Source organism: Sapajus apella, unplaced genomic scaffold, assembly GCF_009761245.1.
Source record: "Sapajus apella isolate SASKATOON/1434 unplaced genomic scaffold, GSC_monkey_1.0 scaffold80, whole genome shotgun sequence".
NCBI lineage: Eukaryota > Metazoa > Chordata > Mammalia > Primates > Cebidae > Sapajus > Sapajus apella.
Genome location: NW_022437020.1, coordinates 6,946,879 through 6,961,544, shown reverse-complemented (window position 1 = coordinate 6,961,544; position 14,666 = coordinate 6,946,879). Strand labels below are relative to the sequence as shown.

Here is a 14,666-nt window from a genome sequence, read left to right as displayed (position 1 = left end):
GTTTTGACTGCCCAGCCCCTTGGGAGCCACCCCCATTTGCTCATCCTCTTTCTTTTTCTTGGGGAGGGCAGCACACCCAGGAAATTCCGAGGAGGAGGACGTCAGCCGTCATGCGAGGACTTCTTGGAATGACAGACCCAGACAGTCTGCCCCTGGAGACAGCAGCAAGGTATGGTGATACTGTATCACCCCACGAACTTCTTGCTTTCTTAGTAACCCTGCTGTCCTTGTTTAGGGAAGCTGTGGTCTGAACCTGCAAGGCAGCTTTCTAGATGACTTCTCGTGGCAGTGGGCCTTGATCTGTGCTCAGAATCTCCGGGCTGTTTTGGGAGCGGGTGTTGCGAGGAGAGCCTTTGTAATTAAACTTTTTATGGTTCTCTCCTCTAAACTAGACAAGCTCTAACGAAACCAAAATGGAACAGAGAACACATGGGAATTGGCCGTAACCTTGCATCGTTAAGGAAATATTGAAAAATCTGAATTTCAAATTCTGCCATGGACCAGTGTCTGTCAAGCAGAACAAAAAGCAAGACAAATTTGTCTTTCTTTCCTCCTCCACTGCGAAAGCTCAGATTGCTGCGATGGAGTTGGAATTAGGTATCAGCTTTTTGTATAATCCGGAGTTACTGTAGAATAGAATCTTAAGGGAGGATGCTTACTGAATATTTCTTCATTGCTTGTTGTCAATCAGTATTTTATAAGATTTTAGGTTTTCCTGTGGCCAAACCAGACTCTTGCCCATACAGGATATTGTGAAAATATTCACTCTCTGGTGCTAAAGGGTCTTTGCTCTCAAATTCCTAAAGAGTCCAAAATTACTTTAAACTCCAAAACGTATACTTGTACGTCATGGACAAATACTGCTTATTTTGGAAAACACATTGCCCTGAAACAGAAGATTCAGCAATGAAATAATAAAATATCTCAGTAAGTGCTGGATTGTTTTAGAAACCTGCTTCCCGTCTGACATGAGCTCTAGCCGTCTGGCAGATGAGAGCTTTCATTTTCTTTGGTTTACCTTGTAAAGACGGGCTAACCTAAGACCCAACAGGCACCGAACAGAGAGCATTGTACTTGGTCTTTTCCGTGGATCCTTGACTTTCCTTTTAAATCTCTGTTAGTGGGAGCAGAGGTGTCCAGGGTACTGTAACGCCCATGAGTGTGGGCCTGGGGAAGGCTGCACATTGAGCGCGGGGTGCCAGCTTTGAAAGCAGTGCTTTCTTCCCTGCTCTTTCTCTGGTCTCCCCGGGCTGGGCTGGGCTTCAGTTCCTTTCAGTAAATCTGTGCTCTTATGCACAAAACATGATTTCCCCGTGGTTGGCTAGGGTGTATGAACCTGGCCTGTTCTGATTCTCAGCAGGAAGTGCAGGCAGAAGCCAGGCTTGGACACCTGCACATCCTGAACGTCCAGCCCCAGACTGTGCGGGATGACCCCATTACCGTATTTAATGTCTGTGGATTCTTTTCTGACTTTAGGAGAGGACGCGTGGAGAAGAGTTGGAACACACAAAGAATGATCCAGACCGTGGAGCGGAGGAGGAGGACATGGGGCTGGTGGGGCAGCCACAGGGCAAGCTTGCAAGGCCCAGTCCCTGATGCCTCCGGATGCCCAGGATGCCCATCTGGGCCAGGTCCAGAGGCCTGCCTGGGCTCCCAGGATTCAGATCTGAGACTTGTGTGACTGGAACGCACCTTTCCTGGGGATCTTTGATGGGCAGATGACCCCGTGGACTCCAGTTACCTCTGAGGTAGGCTCAGGCTCTAGAACGCCTGCGAACGTGCTGCGCTCAGTGTACGACACTATGCAACAGCAGGGAGATAGTTCCCCAAGTTAATGGCTGACAGTTCCTACAAATTTCAGCAGCTGACTTGTTAAACCTAATATGGTTTCTGTTTCTCAGGATAAATTGGTGGGACTTCACTGGAACCACAGGGATGTTTTACTGAAAGTACCTCTTTCCTTTTAGAAGTTTAAAGACGCTCCGGAAGGGGCCACACCCATTTCATCTAGGCTGCGGAAACCTATTGCGGTTTTGTGTATGCCAGCCCTGCCATTGCTGTGAGATCACAGACACCAAAGAGGTTTCCAGGGAGACACATGTCCTTTCCAGGGAGGCTTCAGCCACATCAGAAGTGCCTTGAGGGCAGGGGCAGGGGCTGGATGGTGTCTACGGCAGGCCTGGAGCTTCCTTCTGGGCTGGTATACAGGAGGTGCTCAGAGAGGGCTCTGCACAGCCTTCAGCCATCAGCTTAGCTGGGAAGCATTGGCAGGAATTTGGGCAGATGGTGCTTCTAGCAGATTGGTAGCCTTAAGCAGAAAGGCTTGTGGTAGTAAAAGTAACTAAAAATGACAACCTGGCTCAGATGTGACATTGGCTTCCCTCTTCTCAAATGCTGATGGAGCCCTGTTTGGTGGCTTGCGCCCGTCACTCTGGGAATGCAGAGACAAGGACCTGCTCTCAGGCCCCAGCGCCCACAGGCTAGGCAGAGCTGTCCCAGGGCCGCCAGCCCTCCACAAGGGTGGGGCGCAAGTCCAGTTTCCTTTAGGGAACCCAGAGCCTGCTCCCCTAGAGCTAGGGCGGTGCTTTCTCTGCAACTGGCCCAGCCTCGCTGATTTCAGTAGGATTTTTTCCCAGAGAAAGCTGGTCAGGACATTTTGAGGCAGATGACCCAAGTTCTTGCCCCTGCTTTTGGGCAAAGGCAGATCTGATCCCATTGCCGAGGACATCCCCAAACCCACCTGTGCTCATGACTGACTTTGTAGAAGCCAGGGGCCTGCTACCAGGGGCCCTGCTACCTCTGCTCCTTGCTGTTGGAGATCAGCCGCAGGGTCAGCCCTGGGCTGCCTGATTACCTCTCACATTTCCAGTGCTACCTCAGAGCTGGCCCTCAGAAACTGTGGGGAATGAAGGGTGACAGGTCACCTTGAGAGTGAGAGCCACACCTTTCCTCTCTTCTTTTGCTGCTGGATTTTGGACATATTGACAGAGGAACAGGGTTTTACCTTTTTAGGGATGTAATAAAGGCCCTCCTGGAGCCTGATGAGACCACCAGCAGTCCCAAGTTCTGGGAATACATCAGCTGTTCCCCTGAGCAGTCAAAGGACACACACGACCTTTTATTCATCCATGCACCCAGCTGTCTGTCCATCTGTCCGTCCATCCATCCATCCAACCATTTTGTTGTACATCAGACATTCAGCATGCTTTCTCAGGGACATGCTGTGTGAGGGGCACAGGAGATATAAGTGAGGTGTGGTTACTGGCCTCAGGAAAGTCTCTTATTTTTGGAGGAGTCTCTTCTGGAGTGTTCTACTGGAGTTTTCATCTCTCTTGCACCCATTACAAAGACAGAGGGTCCAATTGACCAGAAATAGAGTTTAGAGCTTCATCTGAAGACATCATGAAGCCTGGCCCCCGCCCTGCCCCTTACACATGGGCTCTCTGTGCAGGCCGCACAGACTATAAAAGTGGAGTTAAGTCTGCAGCCTACAGGATGCCCTGTGTGTGGTGTCAGACGTAATCTCTTTCACGTGGGACGTGTGTGCTGTGAGCATTGTGCTATTTGAGATGAACGGTTAGTATTTTGTGTTTACATGAAAATAAATGTTTATAGATGTCTCAGGGGGTTGATGAAGTTGCTGTTCAATAAAAGAAACCTCTCAGGGAGGAACAGCTGATGTGCTTATGGCTTTATTTAAGGGCATATGAACCGACCATATGAGTTAGAAGGAAATGCCTGGAGCTGAGAGCAGTCTCCTGCCCAGTCCATGTCAGCCCTGAGGCTATGTGCAGGGGTCCCTTCCAGCAGTGTGTGCAGGACTCCCCATAATGCATGTGTTTGTGTTGTGTTGTGTTGTGTTGTTTTTATTAAGTCAATTTTATGTTTTGTTTTTCCATGTTCCTGCCTTTTATTTTTTAACAGCTCTATTGAGATATTATTTACAAACCTTAAAGTTCATTCATTTAAAGTAATAATTCAGGCCCGGTGTGGTGGCTTACGCCTATAATCCCAGCACTTTGGGAGGATGAGGCATGTGGATCACTTGAGCTCAGGAGTTCGAGACCAGCCTGGCCAACATGGTGAATCCCTGTCTCTACAAAAGTAAAAAAATTAGCCAGCCATGGTGGCATGTGTCTGTAGTCCCAGCTACTCAGGAGGCTGAGGTGGGAGGATTGCTTGAGCCCAGGATATGGAGGCTGCATTGAGTGGAGATCACGCCACTGCACTCCAGCCTGGGTGATAGAGTGAGACCTTGTCTCAAAAAAAAAAGTAATAATTCAAGGATTTTTAGTATATTTACACAGCTGTGCAATCATCACCACCATTAGTACCCCCAAAATAAACACTGTGCCCATTAGTCTCTCTCTCCCCACTCACCTCCTCCTCCTGCCCTCAGCAGCTACTAATCTACATATAATTTTTTTTTTTTTTTGAGATGGAATATTGCTCTGTCACCCAGGCTGGAGTGCAGTCGTGTGATCTCAGCTCACTGCAACCTCCACCTCCTGAGTTCAAGCAATTCTCCAGCCTCAGCCTCCCAAGTAGCTGGGATTATAGACACGCACCGCTATGCCCAGCTAATTTTTGTATTTTTATTAGAGAGGGGTTTTACCATGTTGGCCAGGCTGGTCTTGAACTCCTGACCTCGTGATCTACCGCCTCGGCCTCCCAAAGTGCTGGGATTACAGACATGAGCTACCATGATCTTGGCTCACTGCAACTTCTGCCTCTTGGGCTCAAGCCATTCCCCCACTTCAGCCTCCCTAGTGGCTGGGACTATAGGGATGCACCACCATGCCCGGCTAATTTTTGTATTTTTGTAGAGATGGAGGTTTTGTCATGTGAACCAGGCTGGTCTTGAACTCCTGCAAATGATCCTTTCTCCTCAGCCTCCCAAAATGCTGGGATTACAAGTGTGAGCCACCATGCTGGCCCAGTTTTAATTTTGACAACATCCAATTATTTTCTCTTGTTGCTGGAACAAAGCAACAAAGTTGCAGTAGTAAATTGTGTGTGTGTGTGTGTGTGTGTGTGTGTGTGTGTTTAAATGCATGCTCTTTCATTCCCATCTAAAAGGAGTTATTGGGGAAAAAATTATTTGACTCCAAAATGAAAGTGGGAAATCCACAAAGAAGTAATTACTTAGAACAAGGCTGTCCCTGGATCCCATTCTTCAAAGGCAATGGCCAGACATGCATGCCCTGTAGGAGTCACACTGTCCTGAGCGTTGCCCTGCCCCACACTCACCAGTGGGCTCAGGCAGGGCATCTGCAGTCACTTGGAAGCTTGCATTCCTGACCAGGGTCTGGCAGTGGTGACGGACACTCACTGCTATGCACGGAGCCTTCACACAGGTTATATTTCAGGAAGCAGGGTTTTGAGACTCTCCCTGCATCGGATATTTTGTTCCAGGAAGTCTTTGAGAACAAGCCATTCAGGATAAGGAAGGAATAAATTCAACTGGTTGGCTACTTTCAGAAACCTCAGGGGGCCAATGGATTATGAGATAATTTTTTTTTTTTTTTTTGAGACGGAGTTTCACTCATGTTACCCAGCCTGGAGTGCAATGGCGCGATCTCGGCTCACCGCAACCTCCGCCTCCTGGGTTCAGGCAATTCTCCTGCCTCAGCTTCCTGAGTAGCTGGGATTACAGGCATGCACCACCATGCCCAGCTAATTTTTTGTATTTTTTTTTTTAATAGAGACGGGGTTTCACCATGTTGACCAGGATGGTCTTGATCTCTTGACCTCGTGATCCATCCGCCTCGGCCTCCCAAAGTGCTGGGATTACAGGCTTGAGCCACCGCGCCCGGCCCGAGATAATTTTTTAAATCCCCATTTTCTGCAAGAAGCAATCAAAGATCTTTGCTTTGATTTAGTCCTCTTTCTAGGGAAAGCATGCTCAGCAGCTCAAAGTTTTAAAGTTAGGTATCTGAGTTTCCATCTTGAGAAGCCATGAAATTCCTTGGCCATTTCCTCTTCCCCCCGGCGCCTCCATTTCACACAGGGCGCAAAACATCACCATGGCAAAGCAAGAGGACTTGGAGCTGGGTACCCCACCAAGCTCAAACCACAGCAGTGCAGTCACGGGAGGTCCGCAGGCCCGTTATCCATGCAGCTGTGATTTCTGGCTCTAGGAAGGTCCTGTGTTATTTTCAGCATCAGATAAGACACAGTTGGGAAGAATAATTTCTTTCCTGGCAGGAAAATCCTAACGTGACCACAGCCACCGAGGTGCTTCCGGGAGGGTGCTTTAGTGCCTGCTAACTCCATTTAATGGAGTTGCCTCATCTTTTTGAACTTTCCTTCCCACCCAAACAAAAGCCATCTTCAGATTTTCTAGGCAGCAAACCCTTCTAACAGGCATTCTTGACAATGTGCAGACAGGCGGGCTGTAGCACCTGTGAACCTGGGTAATCTTCACTGCCCGAGACTCAAGGCACCCATTCTTAGTGGGCGGCTGATGGATGCTGTACAGGATGGGCTCCCAGCAAATGGCTCTGGGTCCTTGAGCACCCAGGTTCTGTTCCAGTTCTATGGGATTGGGAGGGCATGTCCTTGGGGCAGATTGTGGTCTAATCTTCCCAGGTAATGCCAGTCACAGGACTAGGTAGGCTCTGTTTATGACCATTCCCTTATGGCCCTCACCATGCATTAGGGGTGCTTTGATTTAGGAAATGTTTGCTGGGTCTCCATGTGTATTAGTCTGTTTTCACGTTGCTGATAAAGACATGCCTGAGGCTGGATAATTTATAAAGAAAAAGAGGTTTAATAGACTCACAGTTCCACATGGGTGGGAAGGCCTCACAGTCATGGTGGGAGGCAAAAGGCACATCTTATGTGGTGGCAGACAAGAGAGAATGAGTCAAGTGAAAGGAGAAACCCATTATAAAACCATCAGCTCTCATGAGACTTATTTACTACCACGAGAACAGTGTGGGGAAACTACCTCCATGACTCAGTTATCTTCCACTGCGTCCCTCTCACAACAGGTGGGAATTATGGGAGCTGGAATTCCAGATGGGATTTGAGTGGAGACACAGCCACACCGTATCACTATATGAACGGAAGAAGGTAAAATGTCTCCTATCTAATGTAGATATTACAACCAACTATATGTATTGCCTTTGTAAAGTAGCTTCATGAAAATCAGTCTAAATTAAATTCACATAAGCTACATAAAGAAATACTACAAGGGGATGGGTGTGGTAACTCCCACCTGTAACCCCAGCAGTTTGGGAAGCTGAGGCAGGCAAATTACTTGAGGTCAGGAGTTCGAGACCAGCCTGGTCAGTATGGCAAAACCTCATCTCTACTAAAAATAATTACAAAGATTAGTTGGGTGTGGTGGCATGTGTCTGTAATCTCTGCTACTTGGGAGGCTGAGGTGTGAGAGTCACTTGAACCCAGAAGGTAGAGGTTGCTGTGAGTTGAGATCGTGCCAGTGCACTCTAGCCTGGGTGACAGACTCAATCTCAAGGAAGAGAGAGAAAGAGAGAGGGTGAGAGAAGGAAAAAGAGGAAAAGAAAGAAAAGGAAAGAAAGAAAGAGAAAAGGTAGGGAGGAAGGAAGGGGAGAAAGAGTGGAAGGAAGGAAAGAAAGGAGGGAAGGAGGGAAACAAGGAGGAAGGGAGGGAAGGAAGGAGAGGGAGGGAAGGAGGGAGGGAGGGAAGGAGGGAGGGAGGCAGGCAGGCAGTCTACGAGGAACACACTGGAGTGTTCCACTGCTGGCCGCAGGCGTGTGCCTTTCTGGTTGAGCTGTGGCATCAGCGTGGCTCCCCACCGGCTCCTTTGCCTTTCTAGTGGCTGCTCCTACCCCAAACCCCTGCCACACAAGTGGAGTTGGAGGACGTTTTGGGATGCAGGGTCGGGGGAGGTAGATGTAAGTTAGAAAAAGACATCTAATACCACAGTGCTATATTTTGACAATGAAAAAAAGTTACAGTTTCTGTATTAGAAAATAAAGTTCCATAAAATCTCAGTCATATTGGTTTGAAAACATTAAGAACCATTTCCTCATACTTCCCGGAAGCTTGTACTTCTTCCCTGAGATGACTCTGGGAGGAGAAAGGAGTTGCCAGAGGAGGCCTCCTGGGAAGGTGCCTGGAGTCCCTGTTAGCCCCTCTCTGCCCAGAGCCTTCCGGGGCTGTAGGTGACTGATGGCTCCATTTCAAAAGGAGGGAGAGAGGGAGGGAGGGAAGGAAGGAAGGAAGGAAGGAAGGAAGGAAGGAAGGAAGGAAGGCTGGCTACAAGGAACATACTGGAAGGTCCCGCCGCTGGCTGCTGGCATGTGCCTTTCATCACGTGTTGGTGACCCTGGGTTTTGATGTCAGACACTGAACTCAGGAGCTCTGCTTTCCTCCCTTGATCTCTCCTCATCAGAGATCTTTGGTCATTTCCTAAAAAGGCCCTTCCCTGCTTCCTTCCTGAATGCTGTAGACAATTGAGCAGAAGAAATCAGATTTCACAATATACGTGTTGACTTTTTTCCCACCCACTTTTGCTGTGGACCTGAGAGAGCCTGGGCTGCAGAGGTGATTTCTGGAGTCCTGGCAGCTTTGGCATTGGTGCCTGTGCTGGGGGAAGGCCAAGCTGACTGGGGGCCTTCGTTCCCTCCCCTGCAAAGCGTGGATTCTGTGTGTGCCGAGCCTGCTGACTTCCCAGTCCTGTGCTTCAGAGGGTCCTGGGCAAGTGGGGACCCTCAGTGACGGATGTGAAAGTCGGCACTGGGTGAGGGCTCCATTCCACTGACTCTCTGATGAAGCCGGCTTGGGAGGGGACACAGTGTTTTGAAGACGTGGCCCAGCCGATTTGGACAGGTCTTGTTGAGCCGTCACTGCACAGCTCTGAGCCCCAGAGGTCCTGGCTATCCATGGGCGTGAAACACCAGCGCCAGCACGCCCCTGTGAGGGCACTATGGATGTTGCCTAGGACAGCACTCTTCCATGTGTAAAAGGCTCCATTATGACATGCATCTGTTATTGTCATACTGAATTTTAACTTTACACAGTTCACACTCAGGTGTGCAAAATTAGGATTTGACTTTCCTAGAACTCAGCTTTGACTGTATCTGGAGCACCCATTCTGAGGGATGGCAGAAAAAGTAGTCGAATGGATTCAGATACCTTCCAACTCACCTCACTCCAAGCGGGATTTTCTTTGGCACCTTTCTCCCTGGGGTCAGCTCCAAGGGCAGGAGGCTTGGTGAGGAGAGGACATCTGCTCTTGGCCCACCCTGGCGCCAGCTAGCACGCGTGGTGGTCCTGTCATGGTCTCGGGTCTGAGGCTCCCCAGACTCCTGCTGTGAGGTCCCCCTGGCGCCTGCTGACGCTTCTCTCCCAACCTCCTGTCCTGACCCGGAAGTGGCATTGTGGCCAGCAGGTTCTCGCTGGCAACCTGCACCCCCTCTGTCCCTGGCCACATGGGAACGCATCATTTGTCCTCTCTGGGGACTCCTGGCTTTGCTCTGGGGCTGACTCTGCACCCTCATGCAGTCCTTTCCCGAGCCCTGGGGTTGGGGCTGCTCATTCTCTGAGCACTCCAAGCTGGAATTGGAACGCACCTCTCTTCTACTCTGGGACCCCCAAATCTATTTGAGAGCTTCTACGATTCCCCTCCCACCACTGCCCAAGTGAGCCTGGCGTTTCAGACTTTGAAGCCAATAACTGGGCATTTCCTTTCTCCTTTCCTCCCTGGCACGCCATATCCTCACACTCAATGCAGAGCCAAACACGGGTCTCACCCTCAAAGTGAGGGACAGAGCCCCGAGCTCATCCTGTCGTCCCCGAGTGTCATGGTGTCCACGTTGCCCTCACATCCAGCCTCTCAGGCAGGGCCCTGGGAAATGAATGCACCCCTCCGCCCCGGGTTCTTGGGTGGGTTCCTTTGGCTCCTAACCCCGGACATTTGGCCATGAGATATTTTTGGTTGTCACAGCTGGGTGAGGGGTGGTACTGGCATCTAGTGGGTAGAGGCCGGGCATGTCACTAAGCATCCCACGATGCCAGGACAGCTTCCATAACAGTTATTCAGCCTGAAATGCGGGGCTAAGATTGAGGCCCGGCCTGAGCTCTGGGACGCCTCACATTTTGGACCCCGGACTGCCCCGACAGGTAAGTTCTTCTTTCTTTAGAAGAGAAACCACCCCTGCTGCAGTCAAGGCTCGCGGCACCGCCCAGGAGGTGCCCTGGGGAAGACTCAGGCCGGGATTGCAGAGCTGGAGCCCCATTCGGGCTGGTGGGAGAGTGTGGATCCCTGCACAACGCAGCCGCTCCTGCGCCAGCTCCCTGCCCGGCCGCTTTCCGAGGGAAATACCCGCGGTGGCCACACGATGGCAGCCTTGCCCAAAACAAAGCCCGCCAGGCGCGCTCCGAGGTCCGCAGCCCCACGACGCTGTCCCCAGGCGGTGGACACGGGGCCGCCCTCCCACAAAATCCAAGGGCGCTCGCCCTGGGGGAGCTTCTTTAGGTGCAGCTAGAAACTCTGCACTTAACAGGTGAAAGAGAGAGCCGCACAGGCTGCACACTCCTGCCTGCTCGTCCGCCTCGATGCCCGCAGAGCTCATCCGTGCCAATATGGACCCATGTTCTCCTCCCCATCCCACATTTCAGTGATGTGACAAGACAGAGAACACAGATGAGATTTATTTTGAAAAGGGGCTCGCGTGTCTTTCTTCTTTCCTCCTTCCTTCCTTCCTTGTTCCCCCCTCCCCCTCTCCCTTCCTCTTCCCCCTCCTCCACCTCCCCCTCTTCCCCTCCCCCCCCCCCCCCCCCCCCCCCCCCCTTCCTCCTCCTCCTCCTCCCCCTCCCCCCTTTCTTCTTTCTTCTTCTTCCCTTTTGGACTGAGTCTCACTCTCTCACCCAGGCTAGAGTACAGTGGCGCGATCTCAGCTCACTGATCTCTGCCTCCCGGGTTCAACTGATTCTCCTGCCTCAGCCTCCCGAGTAGCTGGGACTACAGGTGCCAGGCCCAGCTAATTTTTGTATTTTTAGTAGACACGGGATTTCACCATGTTGGCCAAGCTGGCCTTGAACTCCCCACCTCATGTGATCCACCCACCTCGGCCTCCCAAAGTGCTGAGATTGTGAAAAAAATGTTTAGCTTTCATTGTGAGTCCAGGAGTGCAAACTTCAGATTTCCCTGATTACTTCATTAATCCTATAGACTTGAAATAAATAAACAAAGAATTTAGCTAACCCACTATGATGCACCATACTTCCCTTCACCACAGGTTGAAAGTCATGGGGGAGGGGGGCTTGAGACTCATTTATGTCTTGGGATTCATCACCCTGGCATGAATGCTGGGGTGTGGAGTGGAGGCCACCCCCTTTCTCCCTCTTAGGCTCTCTGGCTCTTGGGCATCCTACAGAAAACACTGGGGCCCTGGACCTAGAGGCATCTGCCCATCTAGCTATGATCTGGACTCAATTCTGTTATGTGTCATTAATTTGGTCCCATTTCCATCTGTAGTTTTTTGTTGTGTTATTTGGCTTCTTTTTTTCAGCAGCAGCAGCCGCTGCCAAAATACTCTGGGGCCAGTGTGTTTCATTTATAAAATGGGCACAGGATCTCCACGGCTGGATTCTCTGGAAAAATGAAGGTAAATTTGCAGCATCCCAGGGATGCCAAGTTCACGGTGGTCCTGGCTTGCAATGATGAGAAGAATGGAACTGGGGGTGGGGAGAGGGAAGGGAGGGAACCAGGAGGCAGAACAGCCAACAGAGCATGTTGGCACTGGGCACCCCCACCTGCCCCCAGGGAGGTTGAACTGAGAGGGTGAGGAGCTGGGGGAGACAGATCTGGTGCTTGAATTGGGGTGTGAGGGATGGAAGATGCCCAAGGGGCCCTCACCCTAGTTAAACCAACATGCGACTGCTAACAGAGGTGCCCAAGACCCTCCCAGTAACAGGGTGCCCTGTGCTTCAGGGGACTCCCACTTAAGGATGGCATTCTCTCATTGTATGGAAGTTCGAATTACTGCTTTAAAACTGCATCATGCACTTTAGGAGACTGAGGTGGGAGGATTGCTTGAGCCCAGGAGTTCAATACTAGCCTGGGCAACATAGTGGGATACCACCTCTACAAAAAATGAAAACATTAGCTGACCATGGTGGCACATGCCTGTAGCCCCAGCTACTTGGGAGGCTAAGGTGAGAGGATTGCTTGAGGCCACGAGTTTGAGGCTGCAGTGAGCTGTGATCCTGCCACAGTACCCAAGCCTGGGCAACAGAGCAAGTCCCTGTCTCAACAAACAATCAAATAAACAAGCAACAACGAAACGCAACACTGGTTCATGCAGCCATCCTTCCCATCTACACTGGTGGCTTCCATGGGCCAGGTGCTGTGCTGAGGACTGGGACAGACTTGTGGGCATGGCAGAAAATTGTCACACAGCCCTTGGCTCCCAAGGACCAGATGCAGGTGCAGCCAGTGTGATGAATAGAGGAAGGGACTTCTGAGGAGGGGAAGGTGGGGTCCACTTGTGGATATTTATGCTGGATTGTAAGCTCCCTGAGGTCAGAGTTAGGGCTCACAGCCCCCTCAGAACTGATGCAATCACCACCATGTGAATGTCAGCTGAAAGTCTGAGTAGATAGAATCCTCAGAAGAACGTGGACTCTGCCACATCTGGTGGCATTCCTGTTGCTATGGCATCCTGCATGAAGAAACCCTGAGGAGCATGGGCTTGGCACACACCTGGGTTGGCATCCAGCCTGAGGTTCAGGTGACAGCTATGGAGGGCATGCAGTGGCAGAGCTGGGTGTCCCAGGCAACTGGGAGGCCCTGAGTGGGAACAGGGACCCTTGCTTTTAATTGGTCATATCTTGCTATATTTCCACACACTGCCTCAGTAGTGTACTACTAACAATGCTATTGTTGCCGTATATACCGCGGGACTTTTTGCTTTAAAATATATCACTGGACTTTTTCCTTCCTTCCTTCCTTCCTTCTTTCTAGATGGCCTTGAACTTTTGGGTTCAAGTGATCTTCCCACCTTGGACTCCCTAAGTGCTGGGATTAGAGGTGTGAGTCACCCCACCTGGCCAGTCATACTTTAAGTCGCATGAGTTCTTATGACATAGCTGCACCAGGGTGGACACCACGGCTTTCCTCCACTTGAATGTTTAGGGTTCTGCCTGTTTTATGCTGTCATAAAGAACAATCTAGGCCAGGTACGGTGGCTCACGTCTGTAATCCTAGCACTTTGGGAGGCAGGACAGGTGGATTGCCTGAGCTGAGGAGTTTGAGACCACCCTGGGCAACATAGTGAAACCCTGTCTCTGCTAAAGTACAAAGAAAATTAGCCAGGCATGGTGGCCGGCACCTGTAGTTCCAGCCACTCGGGAGGGTGAGGCACCAGAATCGCTCAAACCCTTCAGGCAGAGGTTGCAGTGAGCCAAGATTGCACCGCTGCACTGTAGCATAGGTGACAGAGTGAGAAGTCTGTCTCAAAAAAACAAAAACAAAAACAACACAAAAAACAATCTCCAAAATGGAGAGTTCTTAATTAAAGGAATAAAACCAAAGAGGGTAGGGAAAATATTTTTGGCTACGGGAGGATTTCTGTTACCCTATTTGATAGACGAACTGTTTTGATAGTGGAAGAATTAGTGGCATTGCGGTGGTGGGGGGACCTGGACCGGGCCGTAAAGCAGCAGCACGCTGGCTGCATCTGGGGCGGGTCGCGCCTGCCTCCTGCTCCAGGGACGTCTGCCTTCCCTCCTCTGCATATCAGCGCATACCCGAGTAGCTGCAGGATGCCTGGCAGAATCCATGCGGCAGGATAAATGGCACAGTAATTGCTGATGTTCTGGTGTGACCAGGTAGCTCTGACTCCTCAGAGTGAGTCTGAGGACCTTGCTTTGCATGTGGGATCGCAGGCGTGAGCCATCGCGCCCGGCCGGGAATCGTTTTAACAAGCCCTCGGGGGACGCTGATGCCTGCTCGGGGCGGGCACCTGCGCTCTGTAGGGTGCCTTCCCCGAGAACACAGGCTTTCCCTTCCTCTGGAGGAGGGTTTTCTGTGACAGCTTTGCTGACCCGCACTCGCAGCAAGCAGGCTCCCCGGCCGGCTCAAGCCCAGGCAGACAGGCCCTAAGACCCCATCGGCGGCGCACGGGGGTCCCGCTAGCCCAGGAGAGCCGGGAATCCCGCCACGGCGTCCCCTTTTAGGGCTCCTACAACATCCAAGCCGAATAGGTCAAAATCCTGTAAGCGTTTTGGCGTTGACTTCTCTTCCTGAGGTGGCAGCGATAGCTAACCTGTTATTTAAAAAGCTGGGAAGGCCGCGCTGCCGCGCTGTGACCACTCCGTGGAGGGACCTCGTCTTCCCGCGGACGGTGGATCCCGGGTCTCGGCGCGCGCTCTCCGCCGCCTCCCCGCGCGGCCACTAGCTGGCGCTGTTGCACTTCCCTGTCGGCTCCGCGGGGCGCGCAGGCTCCTGGCTCCGGGGTCCCACCAGGGTCCCCGAAGTGTAATAGCAACGTGCCGCTGTGAGCTGAGGCCGGTCTCACTGAGGTTCCGGGAAATGACATGCAGCCAGGAGGCTTGGCCGAGCGGGGACGAACGCTGACGGTGGGATTGCGCCTGGAGAGCCTTTAGGACCTCACCGGTCTCCCTCTCCACGCCCCGCGCGCTGCCCGCTTCCAAGCCCAAGCCCCGTGGGG

The 14,666-nt window shown here is 51.5% G+C and overlaps 1 protein-coding gene across 8 annotated transcripts in view; it reads left to right on the top strand.

Moving 5' to 3' along the window:
• Positions 1-3,898, top strand: part of FAM169B (family with sequence similarity 169 member B) — an 88,129-nt gene extending 84,231 nt beyond the window's left edge. For 4 of the 8 annotated variants that reach the window (XM_032252813.1, XM_032252812.1, XM_032252819.1 and 1 more), the window contains 2 exons: positions 72-169; positions 1,358-3,898. In XM_032252813.1, coding sequence (XP_032108704.1) covers positions 72-169; positions 1,358-1,681 — 422 coding nt within the window. In that variant the 3' untranslated portion in view covers positions 1,682-3,898. Of the gene's footprint in view, positions 1-66; positions 170-1,357 lie in introns of all 8 variants that reach the window. The other 4 variants (XM_032252818.1, XM_032252816.1, XM_032252814.1 and 1 more) reach the window with 3 other exon arrangements.
• Positions 3,899-14,666: the final 10,768 nt, after the last annotated feature.